General features: G+C 42.0%; 2 protein-coding genes across 8 annotated transcripts in view; both read left to right on the forward strand.

The window, feature by feature from the left end:
• The window catches only part of zfr2 (zinc finger RNA binding protein 2), a 32,288-nt gene extending 19,568 nt beyond the window's left edge, over nucleotides 1-12,720 (forward strand). For 5 of the 7 annotated variants that reach the window (XM_085150922.1, XM_085150923.1, XM_085150924.1 and 2 more), the window contains exons 14-19: nucleotides 523-697; nucleotides 4,985-5,073; nucleotides 6,393-6,488; nucleotides 6,732-6,843; nucleotides 6,967-7,064; nucleotides 9,073-12,720. In XM_085150922.1, the coding sequence (XP_085007048.1) occupies nucleotides 523-697; nucleotides 4,985-5,073; nucleotides 6,393-6,488; nucleotides 6,732-6,843; nucleotides 6,967-7,064; nucleotides 9,073-9,246 (744 nt within the window). In that variant the 3' untranslated portion in view covers nucleotides 9,247-12,720. Of the gene's footprint in view, nucleotides 1-522; nucleotides 698-4,984; nucleotides 5,074-5,142; nucleotides 6,489-6,731; nucleotides 6,844-6,966; nucleotides 7,065-9,072 lie in introns of those variants that run through there. The other 2 variants (XR_014872311.1, XM_085150927.1) reach the window with 2 other exon arrangements.
• On the forward strand, nucleotides 10,896-27,032 carry matk (megakaryocyte-associated tyrosine kinase). The gene is made up of 12 exons (XM_085150928.1): nucleotides 10,896-10,992; nucleotides 14,226-14,339; nucleotides 14,442-14,557; nucleotides 14,904-15,123; nucleotides 16,430-16,523; nucleotides 16,666-16,731; nucleotides 16,835-16,934; nucleotides 17,109-17,193; nucleotides 17,947-18,020; nucleotides 18,169-18,364; nucleotides 18,526-18,612; nucleotides 24,211-27,032. The coding sequence occupies exons 1-12, from the start codon at nucleotides 10,984-10,986 to the stop codon at nucleotides 24,424-24,426; spliced, it is 1,377 nt and encodes a 458-aa protein (XP_085007054.1). The 5' UTR covers nucleotides 10,896-10,983; the 3' UTR covers nucleotides 24,427-27,032.
• The last annotated feature ends 325 nt before the right edge of the window (nucleotides 27,033-27,357 follow it).

Below are 27,357 nucleotides of genomic sequence, written 5' to 3' on the forward strand. Positions count from 1 at the left end.
AGAGACACGACTTTGTGGGGATACTGTGTGATTTGTGGCTTTGGGTGAGATCCTGTCATGATCACGGCCGAGCGGGAAGACCGATGTGCATTTTTAAATTGTTGCTGCTTTCAGATTAACGTTCGCAAGACAGAGGAAACGAGGTTGTGTTGTAATTATTCACCATTTCTTCCTCCTGCTGTAGCTGCCACGAGTGTTTGACCGAAGGTGCTTTTCACTGATCTTTAGACTTACTGCCTGGTTACGACACCTGAACCCTACAGAGTGAGATGGGACTTTTCTGCCTTAGCAGCCCCTTTCTTTTAATAAGTATTATGGCTACAAAGTTACTGTCGATGAACAGCTTTTGAGCTTTTTAAATAAGGGAACTAAATTGTCTTGAAGGGGACAAAAAAGAAAGAAAGAAGTCGAGTTAAAAATATCTCAGTCCGTCCCTGTATTACTGCCAAACAAGGCTATTCATTGTCCCGACGCCACTTCTCCTCTGTAGTGAGTAATCCCGAGTGTCCTTTTAACCGGCAGACTTTTTCTGAAGATCAGTATGAGGTGCAGGCTCACCCCGAGGAGGCGAACATCGTGATATTTTCAAGCAAGGAGCCCAAAATGCAGGTGACCATATCTCTCACCTCGCCGCTGATGAGGGAGGACCCTGCTGCTGAGAAGGACAAGCAGGCAGGAGGAAAAGCGGCTGAGAAAGGTTAGAGAAGCCAAAGCTTTCAGTACCAGACGACCAAATGTTGGCTATGTGTGTAATACACTTATATATAGAGACCCCGCCCCCTCCCTTTCCACCCAATAGCAGCCTGAATTTTTAGGCTTAAAAATTACACAAGAATCCACGTGGGACTTTTAACGAAGCCCACAGTCGAGATTTCTCCTTTTTTCTGTCTTTTCTCAGCCCCTGAAATAAGAATTAAATCACGCATTCATTTGTCCCACGCCTTTCATTTCCCCATTTTTTTATCTTTTATTTTTGCAGCTGCAATAGTCCCCAACTTCTTTATTTCTTTTCCACAACATGGGAACCAAAAGCCGGGCTCTCCGACCTTTCTGTGCCACTGAGCCGTGTGTTTATCCTGTGAACACATGCTCAGATCAAACCTTCAGGGAGCTGTCCAGATAATGCCCAAGGATGAAAACGGTTCAAATAAAAGCCTCGTGTATGCACACCGATGCAGTTCTGCTTCTCTCGCCGTCTTTGCGACGATACCACTGAGGGCATTTTGAGGTCCAGCGACTTCCCGTTCCCTCGCGTCTCATCCTTGCATCATCGTGTGGCATTATCGATGATACGGTGCTGGAGTGTCCTTTTGCCGCCTCACAATGATCGAGGAATTTTAAGCTGACATTAGCGTTGCATTTATTTCCCCCCACAAAACAACAAAGTTGTCTAAGATCATTGTGTTGCAAACACTCCTCCACCCGCTCCAGTAAATGTCAGCATTGCAATGTGTTTTTTCACATTTGGAAAACATGTTAGAGATGTTTTCTGTGGCCGCTGTCTTTTGTTTTTTTCCAAAAGTTTTGTTTGGGTTTGTTGATCAGTGCATCCGATTCTGTATCAGCAGACCTGGGCAAGCCGAAGGCTCGTCTGAAGCCACACTGGAGTGCACATACCACTGAGAAGTTCACCCACTTTTATGAAGCTTCTCAGAGGAGGATCGCCCTGTTCACTGACACTGAGCTCCCACTCTGAGAGCTGTGATAAATGTGGGTCTTTCGAGGTGGTATGCGAGTGTAGACTTCAAAATAAAAGTTGCTTTGTTTATGTTCTGCATTTGCCCTGTGAGAAAGCTAATCTCCTTTGTTGTTGCTACAGTTCTAGTGAACATGGAAGTGTGGAAAGCCCCAATATTACTTCATTACAGTCATCTTAACCTCATCTGGAGTGCTCTGGAGAAGACCACCATGTGTCATTTTTAGATGGCTAGTCTTAAAAATGTCCTCAAAATTTCTCCACCTTTTTTGTCCTTTTTCTTTCTTCATGATCTAAACCCACCACAGACACAGGCTCCGTCACTCCACGACTAATTAAGTTCATCTTCTTGTTTTTGTTGTTGTTGTTTGCTTATTGACGTTGATATTGTCCTAAAATATGAAGTGACAGTCCTTACTTGGCTGCTTGATTAATTAGCTATAAAGACAATTAGGACAGATTAAAGGAAACCAAGCAGTGCGGAACCAAAGTTGAGACATTTGTTACAGAATGATAAACTTTCCAAACTAAAGTTTGAGTTAAAAAGTTCAAAAAGATATAATCAGACACTTTTTTTAGTAACCTTTTGTTAGTCATCCAACGTCAAAGGCAAACAGGGGAAATCCAGCAGCTCCGAGTCCATCATGGAAAACCTATAAAAGTCTGGTGATCACTGGTGGGAGTGTGCTGCACTTTGACTGGATTTTGCTGTTTTTCACTTTGTGCCAGTTTCTCTCACTTCCTCAGTTTGGAAGATTATTAATACGTATTAATATTACTGAGTAATAAGACCGCTGTCTGATCAGGACCTGAAGAAAGACACAGATTTGTGTTTAAATATTTTCTTTTTCTTGTAACTGTAGCGAGACAGAATTACACTGACTGGCCACTTCATTAGGTACACCTTTTCTGCTGCTCAACAATACAAATATCTAATTAGCCGATCATATTAGAAACTCAAGAACGGGGAAGACAGGTGACTTAAGTGACTTTTGAACAGGGAATGGTTTTACTTTATCTGCTGGGATTCAGCAGTTCTCTGGGTTCTCAGAGAAATGGCCAGACTGCCTCGAGCTAACAGGAAGCCAACGGTAAATTAAAAAAAACTAAAGAAAACTAAAACACGGTGTGCAGAAGAGCACCTCTGAGTGCACATTACGCCCCCACCCCATTAGGCTGGTGACGTAATGGGGTGGGGGGTATTTTGTGGGCGCGCTTTGATTGCTGCTTTCAGCAGAACATGACAGCGAGTGCATGGTACTCAAATAACCTCCTTAACCATCAGATTTCAGTTGAAGTAGGGCACCTTGAGGATGTGGTGCAAAGGCAGTCACCTCGTAAATGTGCACCTGATAATCTGCAGCAACTGTAGCAATGTTTCCAGTAGAGATGGACCGATCCGATATTAGGTATCGGTATCGGTCCGATACTGACCCAAATTCCTGGATCGGATATCGGCGAGAAATAAAAAATGTAATCCGATCCATTAAATATCAAAAAAGCACCTCACAAAACTTGCTACAAGGCGTAACCCGGCTCATAACCGTAGCACGTAGCAGCAGTGTGCATCACGTGATAGAGCGGCTGTGTGCTACCAAACCAGCATTTCATCTCCGAGGAAGTTTTCCCAGAGAGAAGTAAAGCAAGTGTGTAAGTTCATCTCTGAATGTTTGTAAAGCATTCCCGGTTAAGATTAACAACCAATATATGGAGCTACTGCCTCTCTCTCTCTCTCTCTCTCCTGCTGCTACTTCAAACGTGAAACTGATCAATGATCAGCTGATCGGCTTTTCTGTCGCGAGTTCGTCTCTCTTCTTAGTTTTTGGCCCACTTTGCACCAGAAAGAGGAAACCAGCGGCTGAACAACAGCAGCACGTTTAACCTTGATAAGCTGTTGTTAGAATTTATTTAATATTATTTCTACACCAGGATCTTTTTCTACGAAGCTGACGGCTGGTAACTGTGCAGGGGCGGATCTAGCAAAGTTTAGCCAGGGGGGCCGATAGGGCATGAACAGGGAAAAGGGGGCACAAAGACATACTTTTCTTTCTTATTCTTATTTAAAATGTCGAGCTTTTAATAAATAATTATCTGAATCTTACACCCAAAGTTTTAATCTGATGTAAAAAATATATATAAGTCCATTACTGTATATAGTAACTGTTAATTCTAATATACCCTAGTAAGCTATAGTACGTTTTCCTTTGGGAAGGTACCATCTGTGCAGTCTGCAATTTTGTTGAAGAAAGATGTTGAATCTATTTAATTATTCTTGAAAAATAATTTTATTTCTGTGCATTTTTCCCCTGCATCAAATTAAATTTGATTACATCGATTAAGCATCGTGAGGTGGGAGGTGTGGGTGGTTCCCTATTTTTTTTTGCTGGGAGTTTGCAACCCTATTAGTTAGGTTGCTTAATATTTCTGCTAAGTACTCTTTAAAATACCAGAATAGGAAGGATGGAGCAGGTTTAAGTTTATTAGATTGGTATTGCTGAACTATGAAATATTTTGGGCGCAGTGTATTTTTTACATACAGGTATAACAGAATAGCTTTAGTGTTGTTATTTATTTAAACTTGAGTATGAACTTATACAAAATGCAGCAAGATATTAAAAAAAAAACAGTTTTATTGATTAAAAAACACACTATATCGGATTCATATCGGTATCGGCAGATATCCAAATTTATGATATCGGTATCGGTATCGGACATAAAAAAGTGGTATCGTGCCATCTCTAGTTTCCAGCACGTTAGTCAATCTATGCTCTGAAGAGTTGAGGCTGAGCAAAAGGGGTCCAACGCAGTACTGCTGAGGTATACCTAATAAAGTGGCATGAGTGTATGTGCAGGGGGAGGAAAACCAGCTTCGGTGGGCTTTGTAGCATGCAGTTTTTTTAATTCTCCATGCCTCGAAGTCCACCAGAGTTTCACCAAAGACAGCAGCACTCAGACTGTGAACGTACACAAGTTGGCATTAAACTGAGCGGGAATTAGTCATCGTGTAAAAAACATCCTTTGGATTTCCTCCTGGTTCACACGTGCCTGTATTCTTATCCGATGCCTCCCTCCTCATTCATCTTTCCCCCTCGTTCATTTTCTCATCCATCAACTTCAAACCAGAGAATTTAAGGACTGATGGAAACGTGAGGTACTCTCACTCTTACATCTCTGATCAGTGACTGTACGTCAAGAGATACAACACCTACACTTAGGTAGTGCAGTCAGTATGTGGGCTTTGCGCCAGTGTGGCTGTAAGTCATGAAGTCAGTACGTTATCTCCTACAGATGTGGCTGAGAAGGATCCTCCTGATCTCCTGAATAAGAAGAAATGTCTGGAATACCTAGCTGCTCTGCGCCACGCCAAATGGTTTCAGGTATGTGTGTACACGCTTCCCTTTAACTGTTCTGATAAGCTGCAGTTAAATGAAAGACACTTAAAGCAGCTTTTAGTGATTGTGGCCGTGGTGAGTGTTTGAAATTAAGGCAGTTGGACTTATTTTTTGATTCGCGAAGAGATTTTCACGTGTCATCCGAGCGGCTCCCGAGCAGTCCCCTCTGAGAGTCGTCCACAGTTGATCGTGTGAGTCACATCATGAGCCGGTGCATGAAACAAAATCTGGGTCATTTCCGGTTGCGGTGGTCAAGGTGTGTGAGACGTTGCCCCACGCTGTTTGTAAGCTGCTGAGGTCATGAGCGGAGCTGTGAGCCGGGATTGAATCGCGAGGCTGCCACGGCCCACCCGGGCTTTTCCCATGACATGTCGTTATCTCTGAGCTATGTTGATAAAGATCGTGAGATTTCGTTTCACCGGTGGTTTCTGGTAAGAGGAAGATGCTGCCAGCCCACTGGCTGCTCTCTCTGTGGTTTGTGCTGCTGTTTCGTTACTTCTCAGGTGCTTCACATCGCTCTGTGTTGATCCTCTGCAGTGATAAGTGTTCTAGTTTCTGTTTCATCACAGGAGTAATTCTGTTTAACCAGATAACTTTACCATGATGAGACATTTTCTTGCTTTGACAGACTGTGTCTTTGGGCAAAAGTGCCATCCTTCCTTTATCACAGCAGCTGCAGTTGCAGAAAGAAAGAAATGCAGGGTGCAGCGTCTGAGCACGCTCAGTGTCTGCGACGGATAAAGAGGTACACTTGGTCCAGTATAAGAAGGGAAGGTGATTCTCTACAAACAGCTGCAAGAGGCTGCTGTGATTCAGAGCTATACCGATATAACTGAACTGTAATGGAAACATTCAGACGTAAAAATGCTCAGAAATTGCAGAAAACCCATAAGCCACACCTCAGACTCTGCAGGCCTCACTCAGCATGTGAGATGTTAACGTTCATGAACGTACAGTTAGAAAAAGTCTAGTACGGCTTGTTTCAAGAACATTTCTTCTCTGCAGAGAGAACACGAGCTTAGCTTTGCAGCGTTGCAGACCGGCGAACATCGAGATACGTTGCACCAAAAATTCCCACGCAACAGACTTACAAAGTCATACAGAAAGCCACCACTTCTATTTATTGAAGCTAAATATGTTTCTACAATCTACTGAGTCTGAGTTTTGTTAAATAAGTGATGACTGTGCAATATGTCGCGTTGTTGTTGCATTTAAATAATTTAGAAGCTGATATTTTTATTATATCCTCAGACATCCTTTTGAACATGACTGCATAGGCTTTTTTGTCTGCTTTGTTTCTGGAGGCTCGTGCCAACGGTCTGCAGTCCTGTGTGATCATCATTCGGGTGTTGAGAGATCTATGTCAGCGGGTTCCCACCTGGGGGAAGATCCCCTGCTGGGTAAGTGGCTTCATTTATCCTGTTTTGCTTATTGATGAGGTTTTCTCTCTTTCGTTTGTCTGCTTGGTCGATCTACGAAGGAACTTTATGAAAAGCATGATGAGCATTCATAACTCGGTCAGACTCGATTGGACTGTGTGGGAGGCGATAGTTTCAAATGTCCTAAGCTGGTGTTTAATGGACAGGCAGTACGACAGTATACACGTGATGTCTTCTTCCATTTGACTGTGTTTCTTCTTCCAGGCGATGGAGCTGCTGGTGGAGAAGGTTATCAGCAGTGCCACGGGCCCACTTAGCCCAGGGGAGGCAATGCGCAGAGTCCTGGAGTGCATCTCCACCGGCATCCTGCTGCCAGGTCTTACACACAGACGCTAAGAAAAGCAGTCGATGAATGCCACGTGCAGAGCTTAGTCGCATTTGCTTCCCTTTGAGCTGCTACAAAATAGCGATTAACTCTCTTTCTCCTCCTGTCACTCAGATGGACCAGGTCTGATGGACCCCTGTGAGAAGGAGCCAACAGATGCTTTGGAAAGCATGGAACTTCAAGCGAGAGAGGACATCACTGCCAGTGCACAGGTGCCCACACACAGCCGTACACCTGAGACCATCATAGGCACTAACAAGTAGGGATGGGAATTTAGCGAACCCGGTTCCAATATCGATTCAGTCGCTTCTCGTTGTCTTATCGCTCCGCTTTGAGAGTCACCGTTGCTAAGCAACATATCAAAAAGACATTACGTTCATCATTCATGCAGATTAACACAAATCCCTGTCCTAATGAGGACACACGTGTGACCTTTGTCTTAGCATTTAGGTGGGAAAACACAAAGCAAAAATAAGAACCAGCACGAAGATGCTTTAATGCGATCGCCATGGCGATTCTACCTTAGAAACACCAACAGGTAGAAGCTGAGCTGCGGCCCGGGGTTGGAGTTCGCTCCGCTTTTACTCTGGGTGCTTGGCTAGCTTAGCGTTAGCATGCCGTCTGTGCAGATGCTTGCAAAGAGCCAAAGTTGTGTGTGTTAGCAGAATGATGCAGTAGGGGTGGGCGATATAAACGATATACGATAGAAACGATATAAATTTGGCCAACGATAGAGATTTTGACTATACCGCTCTATCGCGATAGCGCATGTTGATGATGTCATCAAGCTGCGCCTGTTTTGGTCGAAAGCGTCGCAGCGGCTACAACCATTATCATCTGCAAATTATGCCGACAGTCACAGCAAAGAGATGAAGCACTTTTGAAATATGGGGAAAGCCAAAAACTGCGCTTCCTCCACTTCCGTAACATTGATTCATTAATGTTGAATTCTCTCGCAGCTGTTCTGTTCCCATGTTGTTGCAGTATATTAATAACTAACCTCTAATTATGGATGAATAATCTCAGTTGTTCTCCTGACTGAAGTTTGGCCCGTGTATAGCATCCTGCTATGCGATTGCATTTGTCCCTGACCACCAGAATCCGTCACGTTAACTTTTAATGAGTGGAAAAAAGTTGGCGTTCATCCTCCAGCTTCACTGTGCTAATGTTATGCTAACATAGCTGTGTCGCTAGCAATCACGTAGCACCACATGTTTAGGTGGAAGCTAGCGAGCTAACTTCCTGTTAACTTCTAACTCCGTTAAATTTAATAAATTCTGTTTCCATGGATGTTAAACTTAATTGATACACCTGGTAAAGCAGCAACGCTGATGATTTAATTAAAGATGAAAGAATTTAGACCGTTTTTAACTCTTAGTATTCGTTTGACTTTGGGACCTGAAGCCGTAATGCTCTGATAATCCATCAAGCAGTGAGCTTACCAAAGTTGTACTAAAACATTTTTTAACAGATTTCTGCAGCCAAAATCGGTTCGAGGTCAGTAAGCACAACCAGAATTCATACATAAGGCACACTCTCGATTTTTGAGGAAATTTAAGGATTTTAAGTCCTTATAGTGTGGAAAATACGTTATACAGAAGAAAAGAATATATTGTGATATATATCGTTACCGCACATGCTTCAAATTATATCGTGATATGAATTTTAGGCCATATCGCCCACCCACGTGATGCAGTTGTTTCTGTCCTGGGTTCAGTTTGCCTTTGTGCTGTCATCCCTTTGTGCAGTAAAAATAAAAGTAATGTCCATATTTTTCTCCTCTGATACGTCTGAAATCGACTGATTGTAGCACAACTGGAACCAGTGAGCAGGATTCACAGGCAGGCTAAAAATTCCAAGGAAGTAGAGTACTGGATTCCCATTCCTGCTCAGACTTCTCATGTTCAACCCCACTGCCATAAAGAACATTCAGGAAGTTGTTCATAACATCCTCTATAAAACTGTAATAGCTTCTCGTTCTGTGACAGGTGAACACACCTGTGTTTCTCTATTATACCTTCATGCTTTCTTATTGTGCATATTTTATATTAATGCAATTTGCACGACTCTCACACAGAATCAGTCTCACTTTTTAAACTTAATTTTTACTCTATTTTCTGTTTTATCTCTGTTAAATATGTATAAGCGTCTCTCATAGTATGAGGCTCTTAGTAAGCACTTTAACTTTGTCTATCTATCGATTGTATCCTCTGTTCCCAGCATGCTCTGCGGCTGCTTGCTTTCCGTCAGATCCACAAGGTCCTGGGCATGGAGTCCCTGCCAGCATCCAAGGCCAGCGCACGTAACCGCAAGCGTCGACGGGATGTCAGCGAGACGGGCGAAGGCGAGGGGGAAGGCAAAAAAGACAAGAAGGAAGAGGCGGCGAGTGCTTGACCTCTGCCTCCGGAGCAGAGGCATTTACTAGTTTAGAGACTGGTAGAATGTCACAACATTAAACGTTCTTTCTTTTCTCGAAAAACAATCTTAACACGCAGCTATACACGTACAAATATAACTTTGACTCTACATGTTACACATCTACCCTTAAACTGTGGGGGATGAAGCTTCGGGAGGAGGGAAGGGACTGACGATAGGTTACGATTCCTTCTGATTTCTGTGTGCGGCGTGAATAAAGGGAGTAAACTCCTTTTTTTACACACAGTATACGAACCACCACTAATTTGTGTGCCGTTGTGTTGTTTGCTATGATGTTAAAGCCTCCAGTGCAGCTTAAACATCAGCACCTTAAACTTTATTTGCAGCTTTTCTCCGTGAAGAAAAAGCTGGACGCTGCTGCTCTTCGGGCGAGTTCAGTTTTATCATCCCGACTCTTGAATTAACACTGGTGCAGAATATTTGCTGCTGAAACTGGTTTCTCAGATTGTGAAAAGTGGGCAGGAAGCTTTGAAACTGTGAGGGAGGTCAGATAAGGGTGAGCGAGCACAGTACATGAAGTGATCTTTGCTTAAAGGTAACACACAAAAAAATCCCCACTGTTTCCAAATAAGTCTAAAATAACCGGCCCACCAAAGGTGACTTTCTCTGGTGATAGTTAATCTGCCTCTGAAGGGAGAAATCTTCCTTGGTGCCGTTCAGTAGCATGCTGAGGGACTGAAGCACTTGAGAAATAATGTATGCAGCCATAATTGTATAATTTAAATAATATTACCTAGTAATCTTTTTTCTTCCAGAGTATGGTTAGAAGAAGAGAGAAAATAAGACTGAATACTTACTGAAATGACTAAATCGTTATAGTCCTTTTGACTTTCTTCCTTGTGCCTGCCTCATGTTATGTATTACTGATGAAGAGGAACAATTATGGGTTTTGTCTGCTTTGAATCCTGATGAGCGGTATGTCACAGAGACAAAGGAGCCGACGTTTTACGCACCTCTGGCTCAGAGTTGATGCGCATTTTTAGTTTTATCTTCATTTACCAACAGCATCACCGTATAACTACTTGCTTATTTTATTTCCGAGGGATGCTGCGGTCTGTTTTTTGTATTGTTGAAACGGGAAGCGTGAACCTCTCTGTCCTATTATTTGAATGTCTTTGTAGTGTTGCCTAAAGTTGAGGGGAGATATTAAAAATAAAGAGGAAAAAAACACTGTGTGCTTTTTCTGTCTTGTGATGTAATAAAAAGCGTCACTGTGTCTCAAACTGCGCTTTCCTAAATATTGAGGAAGTGGTTCACGCGGACATTGAGCGCGCGCCGCCGCGAGCGCTCACACGGCTCTGAGCTGTGAATGAAGACGAGCAGCGGCTGCGGACGGGCTGGAGACGATGAAGGAATTCGGCAGAAAATAAGTTTGACGGAGAGTGCCCGCTGAGGAGGCCTGAAGTCCGGTGGTTTCTCCTGCTGAGAGGCTCCTCCGCATCTCCCCAAAGAGCCGCAGGTACTGAAACATTTATGCCGACGAGGACTCGGACGGACGGCGCTGTCTGGGCGTTCATCTTCTGGCTTTGGCTTCGTTCGACAGGCGGATTTATCGAACAGCAGCTTTGATTTGTACCGCATCTGTTTGCGTTTTATTACAGGACAAACGGCGCTTTTTTTTATCTTTCCTGGCTGTTCGGAGACCTTGTTTGCTCTCGGCCAGGTGTTCAAAGAATTATCCAGCCAGCCCTGCTGATGGCAAAGGTACGTACTGCAGATGTGTGCAGCTGTATTTCAGATTATAGGCTAACGCTAATGTGATTGATAAAGTATGTACTAAGTACATACTTCTAAGTACTCATGTCTTAATCCAAATTTACACCCGAGTGTCGGCACATTTAATTGCACGTAAACCATAAAACCACAAACCGTGTAGTCAGGCAAGAAAACCAAACAAGTAGGATACAAGTCAACACAAACACACAGTTATGAACTATAAGCCTGTCAGAATTTAAATCTTTTGAACCGTAAACACAGATGGAACTGACCAGCTTGCGCCAAATTACCGAAAGCGCCCTCAGCTGAGATCTGATTCTCGGGACAGTTAAAAGGTCTCAACCTGCTCAGAGATGCACTGGTGGCCAAACCCTTTGAGTGCGTTATGAATTAATAAAAGGTTGGTTTTTTTCCCAATAAAGTGACTTCAGCACTATTTTGAATTCTCTATGTGCGTGTAAGGATTCAGGACGAGCTGAAGTTGTCCTGATGATTCTGATGCTGCTGCAGATACAGAGTTCTCCGGTATTGCTGCACGGCCAATTTTCTCAGAGCGAGTTCAATATGAGATTTTTCTATTTTTGATATATATTTTTAAAAATGGTAACATGCAGTTCCGTTACAAATAATGTTATTATGGACTTTATTGTGTTTCACAGAAATAGATGATAAATATCAGAGCTGGCACCAGCTCACCGCTCATAACATCGAGTCAGTCTGATATCAATCTCCGTTTGAATGAGGTCAAGTTGGCAATCACACGCAATGCGTTCCTGGTAATACAGCCATAAACTCACATATCTGTTACTGTCTACTTACACAGAAAAGTTTCTCAGCATCCTTCCTGTTCTGTAGGGATACAACCTGAATACAACCAGCTGGCACTCAGTCGCTGACTCATTCAAACTGACCGCAACATGTTGAAAATCTGTTTGCATTTATAATTTAGACAGCAGTTATTCAACAGTCTCCCAGAGAATGAGTCCAAGTCAGACTGCGACTGTTTGCAGAAAGGTTTCCTCCTGTCAGGCGACCTGTGCAGTTATCTTGCGATCGACTGGATGAATGTGACAAATTTAAGTACAATCAGCACACAGCCACAGATATCTATTTTTTTTAATTAATGAATCTGTTTAATTGTTTATGCAAGGTGTTGTCCTGTTTTTGCTTGTATGACTGAGCCGTTAGTTTGCTTTGAATTAGGACGTTGACTTTGTCAAGCCAAATGTGTCCAGGAATCTTTTGGCTTTAAGAGATTTAGGTTTTCTCGGTTGACGTCATCTCAGGATGAGATGAGAAGTCTTGTTCGTGGCATTCCCAGAATATTTAATTTTGTCTAATAAAATATTAATATATAGTGTCCCTGTATTGATACAATATTGCCACATTATGATGTATCATTTCTGTCCCCACCCTGAATAAATATGAACTCTGCCAGTGTTTCCATCTTGCCTTTGTTCATTTGTTCAAATAAGTTTAAAATCATGACTATTGAAGTGCTTTAATGGCAGTATTGTTAATGCAAAAGGGCACATGTGATTCTCTGTTCCTTCATGCAAGTTCCTGATATTTGCAAAGGTTTTACATCGATCAAAGCTGTTTAATACATTAACTCATGTTTTTGCTACCTTACCATGCAATGTTTCAAAAATGATGCTCATATGTCACAAACTGGCTATCATTCTCCCCCAAACGGAGCGAGTCTGTCATCGTTTCCATTTGTTTCTCTGTCTGTTTGTTCGCAGTCTGTCCACAGTTTTCAAGATATCATTCTCAGATTTTGCAGATACCAGCAGCAGATAATAACATTTAATTCTGATAGAAATTGGGCAAAGGTCATAGGTCAATCAGGGCTCACAAAATTGCTAGCCTGACGTCCCGGGGCTAGCTATTTTTCCAGTCGGGCTACCAAAATCGATCTCTGCCCTGCCTGTCGGGCTATCATAGGAAGGAAAATTATATGTCAATGCTTTTGCATTCTTTCGGAAATGTAGCTGAGTAATTATGTCATTGGCATCGGTGAGCCACTGTCAATATGTGATCCCACTGTAGCAGACAAAAACAGCCTTTTTATATGGACGCAAACGCGCGCTGCAACTTCTTATCTGGTGCGCGTCTTTTATTTTGACAGCGAATGCGCACATGCGGACCACTTATGTGCACCCGTGTAAATAACATAATGTTCTGCCGGGTGTGTTGTTGGTTTTCCCTCGATTTCTGAGTCGACAAGCGCCTTTGTTACTGGGACCAGTCATTTTAAGAAAGGCCCCCATTAGAACCCATGAGAAATGCAAGAAATGCATTATTGCTCAGTCTGTAATATCTTTCCCAGAACAAACAGCAATTGCAAATAACAAACTAAAAATAAACCTGAAAATCTGTTTAGAACAGCTACTATGTTGCAAAGAGTGAACTACCACAGGCACAATGTAGCAGTCTTTGCAAACTTCACAAAGCAAATGGCCTCGATCTTGGTTCCACTTGCCTCTTACCTGTGACTTCAGTGGAAATTTCAGATTCATGTTCTACACAGTTCTTACAAGTTCATAGAAATTTCTGTTCAATTAGAACCAAGTGTTTGAGTTGATGACTGTAATTTTTATACACTGTTGTAATTTGTGTTTCAACAATTTTTTGATTAATGTTTTGTTTCCGTTACAATATTATACATTAATGTATAATATTGTAACGGAAACAAAACAGGAAACAAAACATCAATCAAAAAATTGCTCTTTTTTATTCGGGCTACTTAAATTTATTTTGGGCTACCAAAAACTGAAGAGTCCCTGCCCAAAGGGCTACCAGGGATTTTGAAATTTTGCGAGCCCTGTCAATAAAAGGAAATCAGTTGATCATTTCATGGAGGTCCAATATTTGTCGCCGGTAGATATATTTACTAAAATTCTTGGCCAAAAGATCCGACCTCTAAAAAAATGAAATTCTCATTTTGTTGGTGTATTTTTTACGTCGACCAGAATAAAGTCGACAACCAACCACCAAACCAAGACGGGCTGTGGGTGTCCAAAAGAGATGCGTTCAAATGCTTTGGTTTTATGCTGGTGGTTCAGTGGTCTCACAAATCATCACTACGATACACGACAAGTAAAAACGTAAAATAACACGTGTGAGTCCTAAAACAGCAAGTTTAGCAAAGCAAACTCAACGTGTGACTCACAGTCATGGGTCAGTGCCCTTCTCATAATTTCCCTTTGCCTCCGTAGATGAGTTGGGCTGCCGGTACTCAGTGTGTAGCCAAGGGGGATCACAAAAAACCCAAACCTGGAGAACTGCTGTACCGCAAAGGAGACATCCTCACTATTGTTGACACAACCACGGTACCGTCACTCACCGTCATGTTTTGCAGATGCTGCAGAGCTTTAGAGGATTTTTATTTGGAAGAAACTGAAACTGATAAAGCGAACTTTGCTCTTTTCTAGAAGAAGGGATGCTACAGAGCCAGACACAACACCACAGGAGAAGAAGGAATCATCAACGCCACCAATGTGCGTGAAAGAGAGGCTCTGCGAGTCGACCCCAGCCTCAGTCTCATGCCGTAAGTCACCTTGTTTTTCTCTCACATGAAGGTACTGAGGGCTCACGTGGGTGTGTTTCCCCCTTGTTTTCACAGCGATCACATGCAGTGTGATGCTCGTCTCTTTATTTAGTTTCCATTGTGGTCAGCCCTTAACTCGTGATCACACATCTTAGACATGCAAACAAACACAGTCTCTGGAGTATTCACCCCAAGTTCCTTTTTCAGAGATGTTAATACCTGAATGCTTGATAAATGTATGTAACCACTTCCTGCCTGTTGAGTGATTTAAAAAATGTCATATTTGGCGTTACGTTCACGAGGAACGATTAGTTTATGCGGCTCAGCGAGCGTTGTCTTTCCTCAGCTGGTTTCACGGAAAGATCTCCGGTCCAGAAGCTGTGTCTAAGCTACAGCCAGCCGAGGATGGCCTGTTCCTGGTGCGAGAGAGCATCCGTCATCCTGGAGACTACGTCCTGTGCGTGAGCGTCTCCGGAGAGGTCATTCACTACAGGGTGATTTATCAGGACAACAAGCTGACCATCGATAAAACCCAGTATTTCTACAACCTCATCGATATGATAGAGGTAGGAGGAAATGAGCTCACTGGACACGTTTCTGTTAGAGATTCTGTTTAACGTGGACACAACTCTTTATATGTGAAAGAGCTACATGTAGTTTATTAAGTCCACCTTCTGACAGATCCACTCTCTGCACCGTTTATCGATTTACAACATTCAAGATCATTTAATTATCATCATGCAACGCAAGGTTGCACAGCTGGAGGTGCAGATCCAGCCGCCCTAAAGTGCATGCAGAATTAAAATTGCCTTGGAGGTTCAGCTAGTAATGCTTATGAAATTATCTGGAAGGAGGACACAAGCTTAACCGTCCACTCATAATTCAATTCATGCATATCCTCCTTCTCCTCAGGGGAAAGTCACCTGACTGGCTTTTTGTTCAGCTTTTTTAAAAATAAAAAATTGGATGATTTCCTCACTCCAGCCTTTACTTTCCAAAATAAAGAGCCTGCACTTGAGGGAAACAGTAACGTGGCGCTGCCAGTGTTCCTAGTTAGCACCAGCTCATTAGCTTTGACCATAAAATAAGGGCGATGGGAATGCTGGCAAGAAAGGAAGAGAAAGAGGAGTGCTATCAAAATCCCCTAAGATAAGAAGAACGTGTGCACCAAAATTCATTGCAGTATTATTGCCTCAGTCTCCGTTTAATAGACGCTGCAGGCCTGCTGTATTCAAGCTGTTTGTCAGCCTGAAGCCTCATCAGTGTATCATCAGTGACAGCAGAGGAAAAATATATTTAGTTCTCGTGTCAAAATGAGGATGAGATAATCAAATTCAGCCCTTTTATGGTTTATCAGCATTGAGCCGGTCTTTGTGTGAGGGTGCCGTCAGAGTTTGGAGACTCCACAGAGATGGCAGCGCTCGTTCAGCAGCTTATCAGAGAGCTACAGATGGCTCCAGGCCTGAGTCAGACCAGCTGACTTACTCCTGCAGGAAAAGGAAGGACGGCCAAATATTTGAGCTGGATTGTTTGTCCGGTAGAGCAGTATGTCACATGATCTATTATATTTGTATACGTTGAGTTCAGTGCTAGGATTTAATTCAGTATTGCTCTTTGTGGAGCGCCGTCTATTCATAGGACTACCCTTTATGTGTTTGCACTTAAACCTACAGCTGTGACCACATTTAGGTTTCCTGAATTACTAAGATGTGTTATTTTTTCACAGCTCTCTGTTAAAGTTTAAGTGAGATTTTTCCATCTTAACCCCCCAAAAATGTACTTGATCTTAATGAGTCAGTAATTCACAGGTAAACCAAGCATGATCACACGGGGTGGAAAATAAGATAAAAAGCTGAAATTGTGTCTTTGCAGTTCTATTCAAAGAACAAAGGCTCGATCGCGACGACTCTTCTGAAACCCAAACAGAAACAGGGAACCAAGTCAGCTGAGCTGGAGCTGTCTAAAAGTAAGTTCAACGTCAGTATGTGCTTCCTAAGAAAAGAGGTGAGCTGCTTTGTGGGGATGAGTCATGTATGTGAAGTATTTATAGCAATGATGATGGAAACATGCGTGAGAGGTTATCTGGTTTACGTATGTGCTCATTTTAGATGGATGGCTGTTGGACATTGAGAAGCTCACTCTGGGAGAGAATATCGGCGAAGGGGAGTTTGGTGGTGAGTTTTCGGTTTTCATTTCCCTTTAAAAAGCATCAGGAACAGCAGATAGTTAAAGATGCAATAGGTTGATTGAACGGCATGTGTGTGATTCAACCTCCAGCTGTTTATGAAGGGGTGTACATGGGCCAGAGGGTGGCAGTGAAGACCATTAAATGTGATGTCACAGCTCAAGCGTTCCTGCAGGAGACCACAGTTATGACGTGAGTCCCAAGATTCCTGCAAATTCTGACAATACTGAAAACGACACAAGTAGTTACACGAGTGAATAAATGCATTGTGATCTTGTTTTAAATGTAATGCATCTGTAAGCCTGCACTTACACTTCCCGTTATGCTGCTAAATTCTTATTTTTAACGTGGACTCACTTCTTCCAGGAAGCTGCAGCATAAAAATCTGGTGCGGCTGTTGGGAGTCATCCTTCACAAAGGGCTTCACATTGTCACAGAGCTCATGACGAAGGTACAGCCAACACGTTTACAATTAGTAGCTTATCATTGGCCCCATATATGAAGGAAGACAACAACCACCGGTCGCAGTTTTAGTCAATAGATTACCAAGCGAGATTTATAAACAGCGATATTTGACACGTAGAGCTGGTTCAGTTTTGCAGCTGCGTTTGAGAAAGTGAATAAGAGAGATGGTATCGGTGGCGTCTGACCACTGAGAGCTTCAAAAACCAATAATAGAAATCTTAAACTGAATTCTAAAATGAACAGGAAACCAGTATCAGTGATACAATCTTGGTTGTAGCACCAGTTAAAAGTCTAGCTCCGGCATTTTGAACTAGAGTGTGAAAAACAGTGAATTACAAAAGTCAAGCGTAGATGAACCAAAGGCATGAATAACGTGTAAATAAATATTAGGCAATGATAAAGCTGCAGTCAGCATAACTGTGAAACATAGAGGAAGTAAAACTCTATTTCCCTAGTATATGAGTCACAGGTGAGGAGCTTCAGTTTTCTCACAGATCGTTTCATTGATTGTTACGCTGAAACTTCATTTTCAGGCTGTGCTGGTGTAAATAAGCAACTAAAGATAAATGTGGTGCAAAAAGCTTTTCTGCAGCAGGTGGTGAGGAAACATGAAAACGTCCTTGTTTGCAACGTTGGCTCTACTTTGACAGCCTCAGCCTTTCTCCCATATTTAATATGTATATTTGAACATTACACACTTTGTTTGATTTGACGTTTTTTGCGTGTTTGTCTGTTGCAGGGAAACCTCGTTAACTTTCTCAGGACACGGGGGCGTTCAGTTGTAAACTCTGTTCAGCTGCTTCGCTTTTCTCTGTGAGTGTGAACATCAAAAATGGCCTTTTATTAGCGAAATCTATAGTGTGTGCATCAGTGCACAGATTGTTTATCAGTCTGCTGTACAGTGTGTGTGTTTAATAGTGTGTTTTTAATATTTGTTTTATATGTGTGTGTCTGTTGTTAGTGATGTGTGTGAAGGGATGGATTACCTGGAGTCAAAGAAGCTGGTTCACAGAGATCTGGCCGCTCGTAATGTCCTAATTTCTGATGACAATGTAGCCAAGGTGAGCGACTTCGGCCTAACTAAAGTGGATTCCAAGGTGTCAGATAAAGCCAAACTGCCGGTGAAGTGGACGGCACCTGAAGCGCTAAAGAAAGAGGTCAGTTTAAGAAGGAATGCACTATGCTCGTCTTCTAAAATATTGCTTATCAAATTAAAGAATCAATCAAATTAAAGACAGGAAGGACTAAACTGATTTAAAAAGTATGTCCTAATAGAAAGCTGTTTTACATTTTGCACATTTTTGTCCTCATCCGGCAGAAATTCAGCACAAAGTCAGATGTTTGGAGTTACGGCATTCTTCTGTGGGAGATCTTCTCATACGGTCGTCAGCCTTACCCCAAGATGGTGAGTAGCACCAGTGCAGTCTGCTATCAGTGTACATGTGTGTGTTTACAGTGGTGCTTTACACGCATGTTAGTTGTGGTCATTACTCAAAAAACAAAAGTGTTACACATTACTTGTTAATTTTCTTAAATGCATTACTTTACTTTCACCGTAATTACCAACGAACATGATAAACCTGAGACTACAGTTTTACACACCAACACAAATCCCTGTCAGAATCAGGATTAGGGCTGCCACAAACGATTATTTTGATAGTCGACTAGTCACCGATTATTTTTGCGATTAGTCGACTAATCAGATCATCATCCATTGGCTGTACAGCATACAGCTTATTGCACCAGCAGCATCTGCTCTTATATAACTATCATTAGCTTACAGCTTTAAGTGTTTTTAACTAAAAATAAAGACAAGATGATAGTTTATTAAATTTTAATGAAATTTGCAGATTGTTTCGGTGAAGTTTAATAAACTCCTTGCTATCTAAAATATAACAGGACACCGGAGTAAATTCTCGAGCATCTCACACTTCTGATAATCAGCTGTCTGCTTGACATTTATTCAGCTGTGTAAAAACTATAACTTTAATCTCAGCCAAACCGATTTACTCAGGAACAAATAAAATACTAAAAAAAGCCAAACAATAACATTTTTAAGTTATCTAAGTGACTTATATATGTTTAACCTGAGTAGCGAAAGACGGCGGTGGGTTTGAAAACGATTTGCCGGGAGTCCGGTGTTCTCATGGCTCTAGTGAGCCTAGCCCCCGGCTAGCTATCGAGCTAGTGGCTAACAGACGTCTCCGAAAACGTCGGAGCGCTTTTGAAAATATGTGGTGTCTTGATAAACTGAGCAGATATTTGAGGTTTACACAGCTACATTCTCGCCTGAAAATATGTTAAACGTTTATTTTGTGACCCAGAAAGAATAATAAGAGTAATATTAAAACTAACTAGCTGCCGCCATTGTTGGAAACTGAGCTGGGCTGCGCTATGAATTCTGGGACAGCTTCTTCTTCTTCGGGGTTTAACGGCAGCTGGCATCCTTGTACATGCAGTGCTGCCATCTTCTGTTTCAGTCCGTTATTACACTCTTAAATCCTACTACTTATTCCTGCGTCTTTTGTGATCTTACAAAGCTTCAAACGACGCGTCGACTATTAAATTAGTCGTCGACGATTTTGATAGTCGACGTAATCGTGACTAGTCGACTAATCATGGTAGCCCTAATCAGGATGTACCAGTTTTACATGTAAACACAAAGCAAAGATGAAATCCAGCCCACAAAGACACTTTAAAAACACTTTAGAAACGTGAATATGTAGAAACTGCTTGCCTTAGCGTTAGCATGCTGTCTGTGCAGATGCTAGCCAATAGTCAAAGCTGTGTTAGCAGCATAATGGAACTGGTTTGGTTACGGACAGTTTGTATTTCGTGCTCTTGTCTTTTTGTGCAGTAAAAGTGTAATGTCTATGTTGCTGTGCCACAAAAGCTGTAGGTCAGTCCACCAGTTCCTCATCAATCAGCTGATTGTTGTGTTACTGTGTTACAAAAAAAAATTGAATTTGATTGCTCTAACTTTACAGCATGTAGAGAAAAACCTGCTCTCTGAACTCTCTGAACTTGTGCAGTACAGGAAGCTGCAAAGAGCAAACAGATTGTGAAAGGGAGGAACCACGCTGCTTAAACACAGCCTTGTTTATCACTCTAATCCCCGTCAGGTAATATTTGATCCCCGACCTCCAAGGTGATTTGCATCTTAGCAGTTTAGTGAGGAAGACGGGATCAGTAGGATCAGACAGAATTAAACGGAACACCGAGTCCTCCATCTCTTTTCCATCGTACTTCAGGTGGTGTCTTTTTAAACGAACATGATTACCTACCAATTACAGCTTGTTTAACAAATACACGGGTTGATTATTTAAGTACGTTGGTTTTCGCTTCAATTAAACACTACATGTAATTAGTTAACACTTGGCAAAGAGTAACAACAAGAGTGTAATTGTGTCTGTGTGAACTCCACTATGCAGTACAGACTCAAACTCTGCTCACGTTATCTTGAAGACAGCCTCCACTGAGAGAATGAGAAGTCTTCATTGCACGTTGTAAATTGTTATATTTAAGGCTGGTTTACCCACGGGTTGGTTAGGGTCAGATTGATATCAGCAGTGGTCATGTTCATGGTGAACCAGAACTTTGTTTGTTGTGATAACTGTATCTGTATTTATAGAGTAGAAATACATGAGCTCTGACACAAAGGCTGCGTTTACTTACGTGCATTAAATGGTTGTTGCTAAATTAGTAAACACCATTTAGCATGCAGGGTGAGCAGCTTCCTTCACAGTTGATGTGTAGCACATTGGCCCTGCTGGGAGGAGCATGTGTCTATTGAGGTTACAGGTTTGGTGTTTTGGCTATGCTGTGTTATCTGTGTGGCTCTTTTCTAGCTCCTCCAGTTGAATTCGAGGATAAAAGCAGAGAAGAAAGCTGAAGATTGTTCATATATTTAGAGCTGTTCGATATAACGATATATATCGGATGACGATGTAAAAACGTCTATTGTTTCATTTTACGCTATCGTTTGTTTCGTGGTGTCGCAAAATAAACTGTTTACAGCTGTTTTCATGGTTTTGATGGTGACTGTAGTTATTATTAATTTCTTAAAGTTCTCTCTTTCTCTTATATTTAATATAACCACACTACAGACAGACAAGCGTTTGTTTTTATGCGTTGTCGTTAGCAACAACGACGGTAACAGCATCACGTGTCCGCTTGTTTATGTTCCACATAAACCTTTCACAATAAAACTCAAGATCCTGTTGAGACTTTTCAAAATAAACTGAATCACGTAAAAGCAGATTATTTACGGATGAGAAGTAAAAAAGAGCCGCCAGGTGCTAAAAAATAAACCTTAGCCTCAAACGTTAGAACAGGCTTTTCCCCGCAGCACGCCGTGTAATAAATACTCACAAAGAAAACGGCGCCGTTACAACTTATGTCTAAAAATGTATCGTTTCATGCATCGGTTAAAACACTCGACTCCAGCTACATGACGCGCAGCTGGAAACACTTCACGCAAGTCGAGCTGCTCGAGATTCACAGAATTTACAGAAAATGTTACATTTTTGTGATTTATATCGTTATCAGGACGATAGATGTCTTATATCGGGATATGAGATTCTGGTCATATCGCACAGCCCTACATATATTCCCTCTTTTTAGTCCAGTAGTTGTTGAAGTTGTTAACTATTGCCATACTGGCTCGGACATCTTCTGGCTTAACAAGCTCGATGTCAGGACATACTGATGAGAAGTACGTCATTGTTCCCCAACCGAGAACATCTCATTTTCCATGTATGTGTCTGTAACAAGACAGGGAATTGATGTAATACCAGCTGACCCAGTAAGAGCTGTTATAGCCAGTGCATATGGGAACTATGGATAAGCAGAAGACCCACATTTACACTGACCATGAAGTACTTGGTTGCCTCGCGCAGTAACATCTGGAGATCCAGAGGCTACGCCACAATGGGAATAATAATAATGAGTAATGAGTCGACTCTGGTAGAAGATGCAGCTGAACTACAGGATGGACATTGTGGCCCGACTCAAAGCATCCACACAACCAAGGGCACCACTGCCCCAGCTTACAGATGAACTCACAGACGCTTGCAGACATGAGCACAGCTCAACTCACTATCATCAACACCAGATTCAGTCAAACTAATATTTACCACTGCCACAGAAACCAGAACCACAATCCAGGAGGAAACATCCATGAGAACATCAGGAATCTGTCCCCAAGAGATCGGCTGCTCCAAGAGTACCTCGGGCAGCTGAAAAAAGGCAGTGACAGATCGAGGTAGCTCAAGAAATCTACCAGTGGCTAGAAAAAGCTGGCCTAATGGACAACACAGGTGCAAGGACGGGCCCAAGACACCAGCTCCACGGAGGCAGGAGTCTACCACAACTGACAGGACCCAAGTTACAGGCTGTGCAAAGGTGCTTTGGAGATATTGAACGTATAATAGTGGAATTTAAGATACAAGCTGGGACAGTGTACAGGAACGTCTGTGTCACATACGGATTAGAAGTCCCAAAGTCCTGATGAGAACAACGGGGTTAAGGTATTGGGACCTAATGTTCCAGACAAACAAGCAGCTGCTGGTCAGCCAAGCAGACATCGTGGTTGTTGAGAATCCCAGTGAACAGAAACAGGTAGAAGGAGAAGCCCCATGGGCTGAGGAACATCTGAAGGGGAAAGCCGAGCGGTCAAAACCCGAAAACCTGCTCCTCAGCGCTCATGGCTTCAAACTTGGTCAATGACCTGAGGCACACAGCAAAGACAAAACAGAGTGGCTCACAGTCCTTATTCGACCCCTATCAAACATCTCCGGAGAGACCAGAAAGGGTCTTTCCACAGACAGTCTACGTGCAACCCAGCTGAGCTTGAGAAGAATGTCAGAAACTCCTCCAGTCCACGGGTACAAAGCTCGTTGCATCACACCCAAAAAGACTCACGGCTGTTGTTGTTGCCAAAGGTGCTTCGACCGAATACTAAGTAACGGGTCTGATTAGTTACGTAAATCTGTTATTTCAGGATTTTTACAATAAATTTAGAAAAACATTCTGTTTTCAGTTTGTGATTAATGATAAAATCAATGATAACATCAATTTTGTTTGATTCCATTAATGTGGGGGGGGGGGGGGGGGGGGGGGGGGGGCTGGTTGACCTCTGTTGACCTCTAGAAATTTTTGTTAATATCTTTAAGATGATAGCAGCACAAACGTTTAACATCAATTTTCTTTGATTTGGGTAATGTGGGGGGGCTGGTTGACCTTTTGACCTTTACCTTTTCATTAATATCTTTAAAATGATAGCAGCACAAACGAAAATTTTTGCAGCACAAATGGCCAACTTCACTCACATGTGTAGGTGTGGACGCAGCGTAAAAGAGTTAGTAGTTTATTTTCTTACTACCTGCAGATTACTTGTATTTGCATAATTGTTTACTAAATGTTTGAGGTGTGAAATAAACCGCAATTGAGCAAACATGGGTGTGTGTGGTTGGAGGATGTGTGTGTGCGCGCGCGAACATTTTTCTGTAAAACAAAGGGGGGCCCAGCAAAAAAAAGTTTGGGAACCACTGATTTACAGTGTCGCCTTTGCGGGTTCCTGACATGCAAAGTAAACAGAAACTCAAGCTTCTTTCAGCTTTTGGCTTCTCCTTGGAGGAAGGGCAAGCATGTGGTTGTGAGTCCTCTCTGACCTGCACTATATCAAGATGTGGTTAATTGCCTGATGCACTTGAGGTGATGCACTTACCTCAGCCGACCCTACTCCCTAAATCCTTCTGCCTCACCTCTTCCCTGGCAGCCTGGTCTAAACCTGCACTCCACCCCCACAGTGCTTTAAATACAACAGACAATGATTGCAGTTCTGCATAAAGTGCAGCTATCATTGTTCAAGTTTGGATAGTTTCTTAATATTCTGCAATTGATTTTAGTCACCATGAAAACCTGTTTAACACATTTAATGTTTTAATCTTCTGAGATAATCAGTTTCTATGTCAAACATTTTCCCGTTGCTCCTCTGCTTTAGTCTCTGCAGGAGGTGAAAGACAAAGTGGAACAAGGCTATCGCATGGAAGCTCCAGAAGACTGTCCTCCAAGTGTTTACTCCCTGATGAGGGTTTGCTGGGAGCAGGAACCTCGGAAAAGACCCGGATTTCACAAGCTGAGGGAGAAACTTGACCGAGAGATGGAAAAACTCAGCCCAGGCTCTGGGTCAAAGTCTCAAGATCAGACCGGATCCTGATCCTGAATTATTGCCCTGCAGTCTGGGATACAAATACAAGCTGTTGGACCGTTGAGTTTTAGAGCCACAAGAGTTTTCCTGAGAGAAAAGACGGTGAACTCTGATCATGAATGTATGTGATGCAAGATGGTTGGAGCCACGACTACACCAAACTTCACCCGTTGGGTCTCGATGGCCTACCTAACCTGATAAACTACGGAATAAACCGTGAAACGCTTTTTTGTCAGCTGTTGGATGGATTGCAATAATATTTAGTGCAGATATTTATGTTCCTCTCAGGATGGATTGTAATAATTTTGGTAAACCCTTAAAGCAACACTATGTACATTTTGCAGAGCAGTAACAACAGAGTGGTGTTTACAGGATTCGGCCTGTCGGAGTTTCTGCTTCTTTTATAGCCGGTTGTCAGTTTTAGGGGTTTTGAAAGAATATGTGCGAGTCCAGATTAAGCAGCTTTCACTGTCCACAGAAAGAGGACAGGAGCTTTCAGGTCACATGTCTAAGAGGACACGAACAGAGAACAAAATATCTGTGCAGGGACGAGACTGTGACTCTGATGTACCTGTAAGGAGCTCGATCCGTTTGGTTGCTCTTCATTATACAGGCACTGATTTATGGTGCAATTTCTGAAATTAGGGTCAAATTTTCAGTATTTGAAATACACGAGTATTTACTTCCAGTAGAAAAAGAAAATAACAACTTTAAGATCTTTTTAATGGGTGCCTTTAGAGATATTTAAGAAATTCTACTTAGGGACCAAATGACATCTTTGGCGGTCAGAGAGCAAAGGACAAATGCTGTTATAGTCAATTATTGTTACAGGCTAAGCTAGCTTTCAAAAGCAGCTTTGGCCTGCTCTCTTATTTATAATCCTGTAATCTAATAATATAATCGTATCTATCTTATGTTTTAAGATAACTCCGGAAACACCACTTAATTGGTCAGAGTAATTTTTTTCTTTCATTCTTGTTGATTTTTGTCTTTTAGGCCTTCATGCACAACTCATCAGCCATTTCAGGTCTGAAGCATCTCTTCTAACTGGAAGTGCAGCACGATCTGATATCCTCATGTTGGTGTTGTTCCCAGATCATCATACTAAAGGTTGTTCCAGGATCAACATTGCAAGTGACCAATCAGAATGTTGTGATGTCATACTTTTGCGACTTCGGGAAAAACCGGCGTAAAACAAAAAACTGTACTTAAGCTGTGAGAAACCGCCTTTGTCCGCCGATCAACGGACCCTGACCCTGACCCTGACCCTTTAATAAACGCTAAGCAGAATTGATATTGTCCTTGCAACATTGGAATTTCATAAATGCACGAATGGGTTGGTGCGCAAAAGAATAACGTCACAATAATGTGATTGGTCACTTGCAATGTTGAACCTGGAACAACATTTTCATGATGATCTGGGAACAACACCAACACGACGATATCAGATCATCCGGGAGTGCATGCCAAACTGTAAACACAACTCAAGCATATTAAAGAGAAATCCCCAAAATAACGTGTGATTACAGAGAAACAACAGGAAACATCTAAACACGAGGAACTCATTACATTTCTTTTCAAAGGGACTCAAGAATTTAAATCAGCAAACGGAAATCAGACCCTAAATTCAGAAAAATCATATTTTTAAATGTATGGAACAACTGCATGTGTTTCTTTCATGTTCTATTTATTAAAGTGCACATATGACCTGTTTTTCACCACGTGATTGTCAGCTGTGATTTTTTTAGTTTAGAGATTTCTTGGTATTACTAGAAGCAAATCTTGGAGCAAAATGAAGCCTCTTTTTGGATTGTTGTTGTGTCACACGACCAAATTGAAGATGTCATTTGATTTAAGTCTTGGTAAGCCTGGTACTGTCCCAAGAGACGAATCGCAAATTGAGGCTTGATCCTCGGTCTCTTGTTATCCTTGTTATCCGCCGCGATTTGTTCAATCTGCTCTGTGTAACAGGATGAGCAGCAATTTTTAGTGAAAGGATTTATAAAAGAAGCAAATGTTGAAATGTGCTTCCTCTGCTGAGAATGATTTAAACATAATTGTTTTTTCACGAGCATCACATGTTTTTCTGCTCGTGTGTGTTTAGGTGTGACCGAGCTTTCATCCAGGTAGCCATATGTCGCTGGGTGAGCTGATACGTTTTTCTCAGAGAACCTAAAGCTTTCTAAGGTGCACGTTCTGGTAACACTTAGCCAACAGCTAATCTGCTGAAGCAGAATTGATAGGGACTCAGCTGTTGGCTTCAGCTGTTCCAGGATAGGGAAAGTTAGGTGAACAATACGATGCAGTCCCACGTTTTTGTTCCGAACTCTCTGACCTCACATGAGAGCTTGAAGCATTGACCGGCTGCAGTCCTCCAATTAAAACATAACCATCTCATATTGGGCAAATTAGCTGTAACGCCCTCATATTTCTGTTTGCAGAGCCTTTTTGTCTGTAGTCTAAATTTCGTTTGTGGAAAGTATTGTATTTGAATTTTCCAGCTTCATTAAGACTTTCTAAAACAAAACAAAAAAACAGTATTTAAGCTAGTGTGTTAAATATGGCTGTAACAACCGTCAAATTAAATGTCTTGACACATGACGAATCATCCAAATCACAAAAAAGCTGGATAAATGACGAAGTTTCTCCCACTGAATCAACTTTTTCCTGAACCCTCAACACAAAGATTAAAGCTCTGGTGTCATCACGGCTTCCTTTCAGAATATAATTTGCTGGAATGCACATCAAAAACGAGACACGTGTCACTGTATTAACAGTCACGCTACAAACAAAACACTCTGCGGGCATCAGATTTGTTGCGTATACATGATGTTTTGTCATGTGTGATGCGTTAACATCAAAGGGAGCTGAAGCCATATCTGCTTTCTAACATACACATAGAGCTCAAAGTCATGCAGATGATAAATGAATGAAACATAC

Source organism: Neolamprologus multifasciatus, chromosome 23, assembly GCF_963576455.1.
Source record: "Neolamprologus multifasciatus chromosome 23, fNeoMul1.2, whole genome shotgun sequence".
NCBI classification, from domain to species: domain Eukaryota; kingdom Metazoa; phylum Chordata; class Actinopteri; order Cichliformes; family Cichlidae; genus Neolamprologus; species Neolamprologus multifasciatus.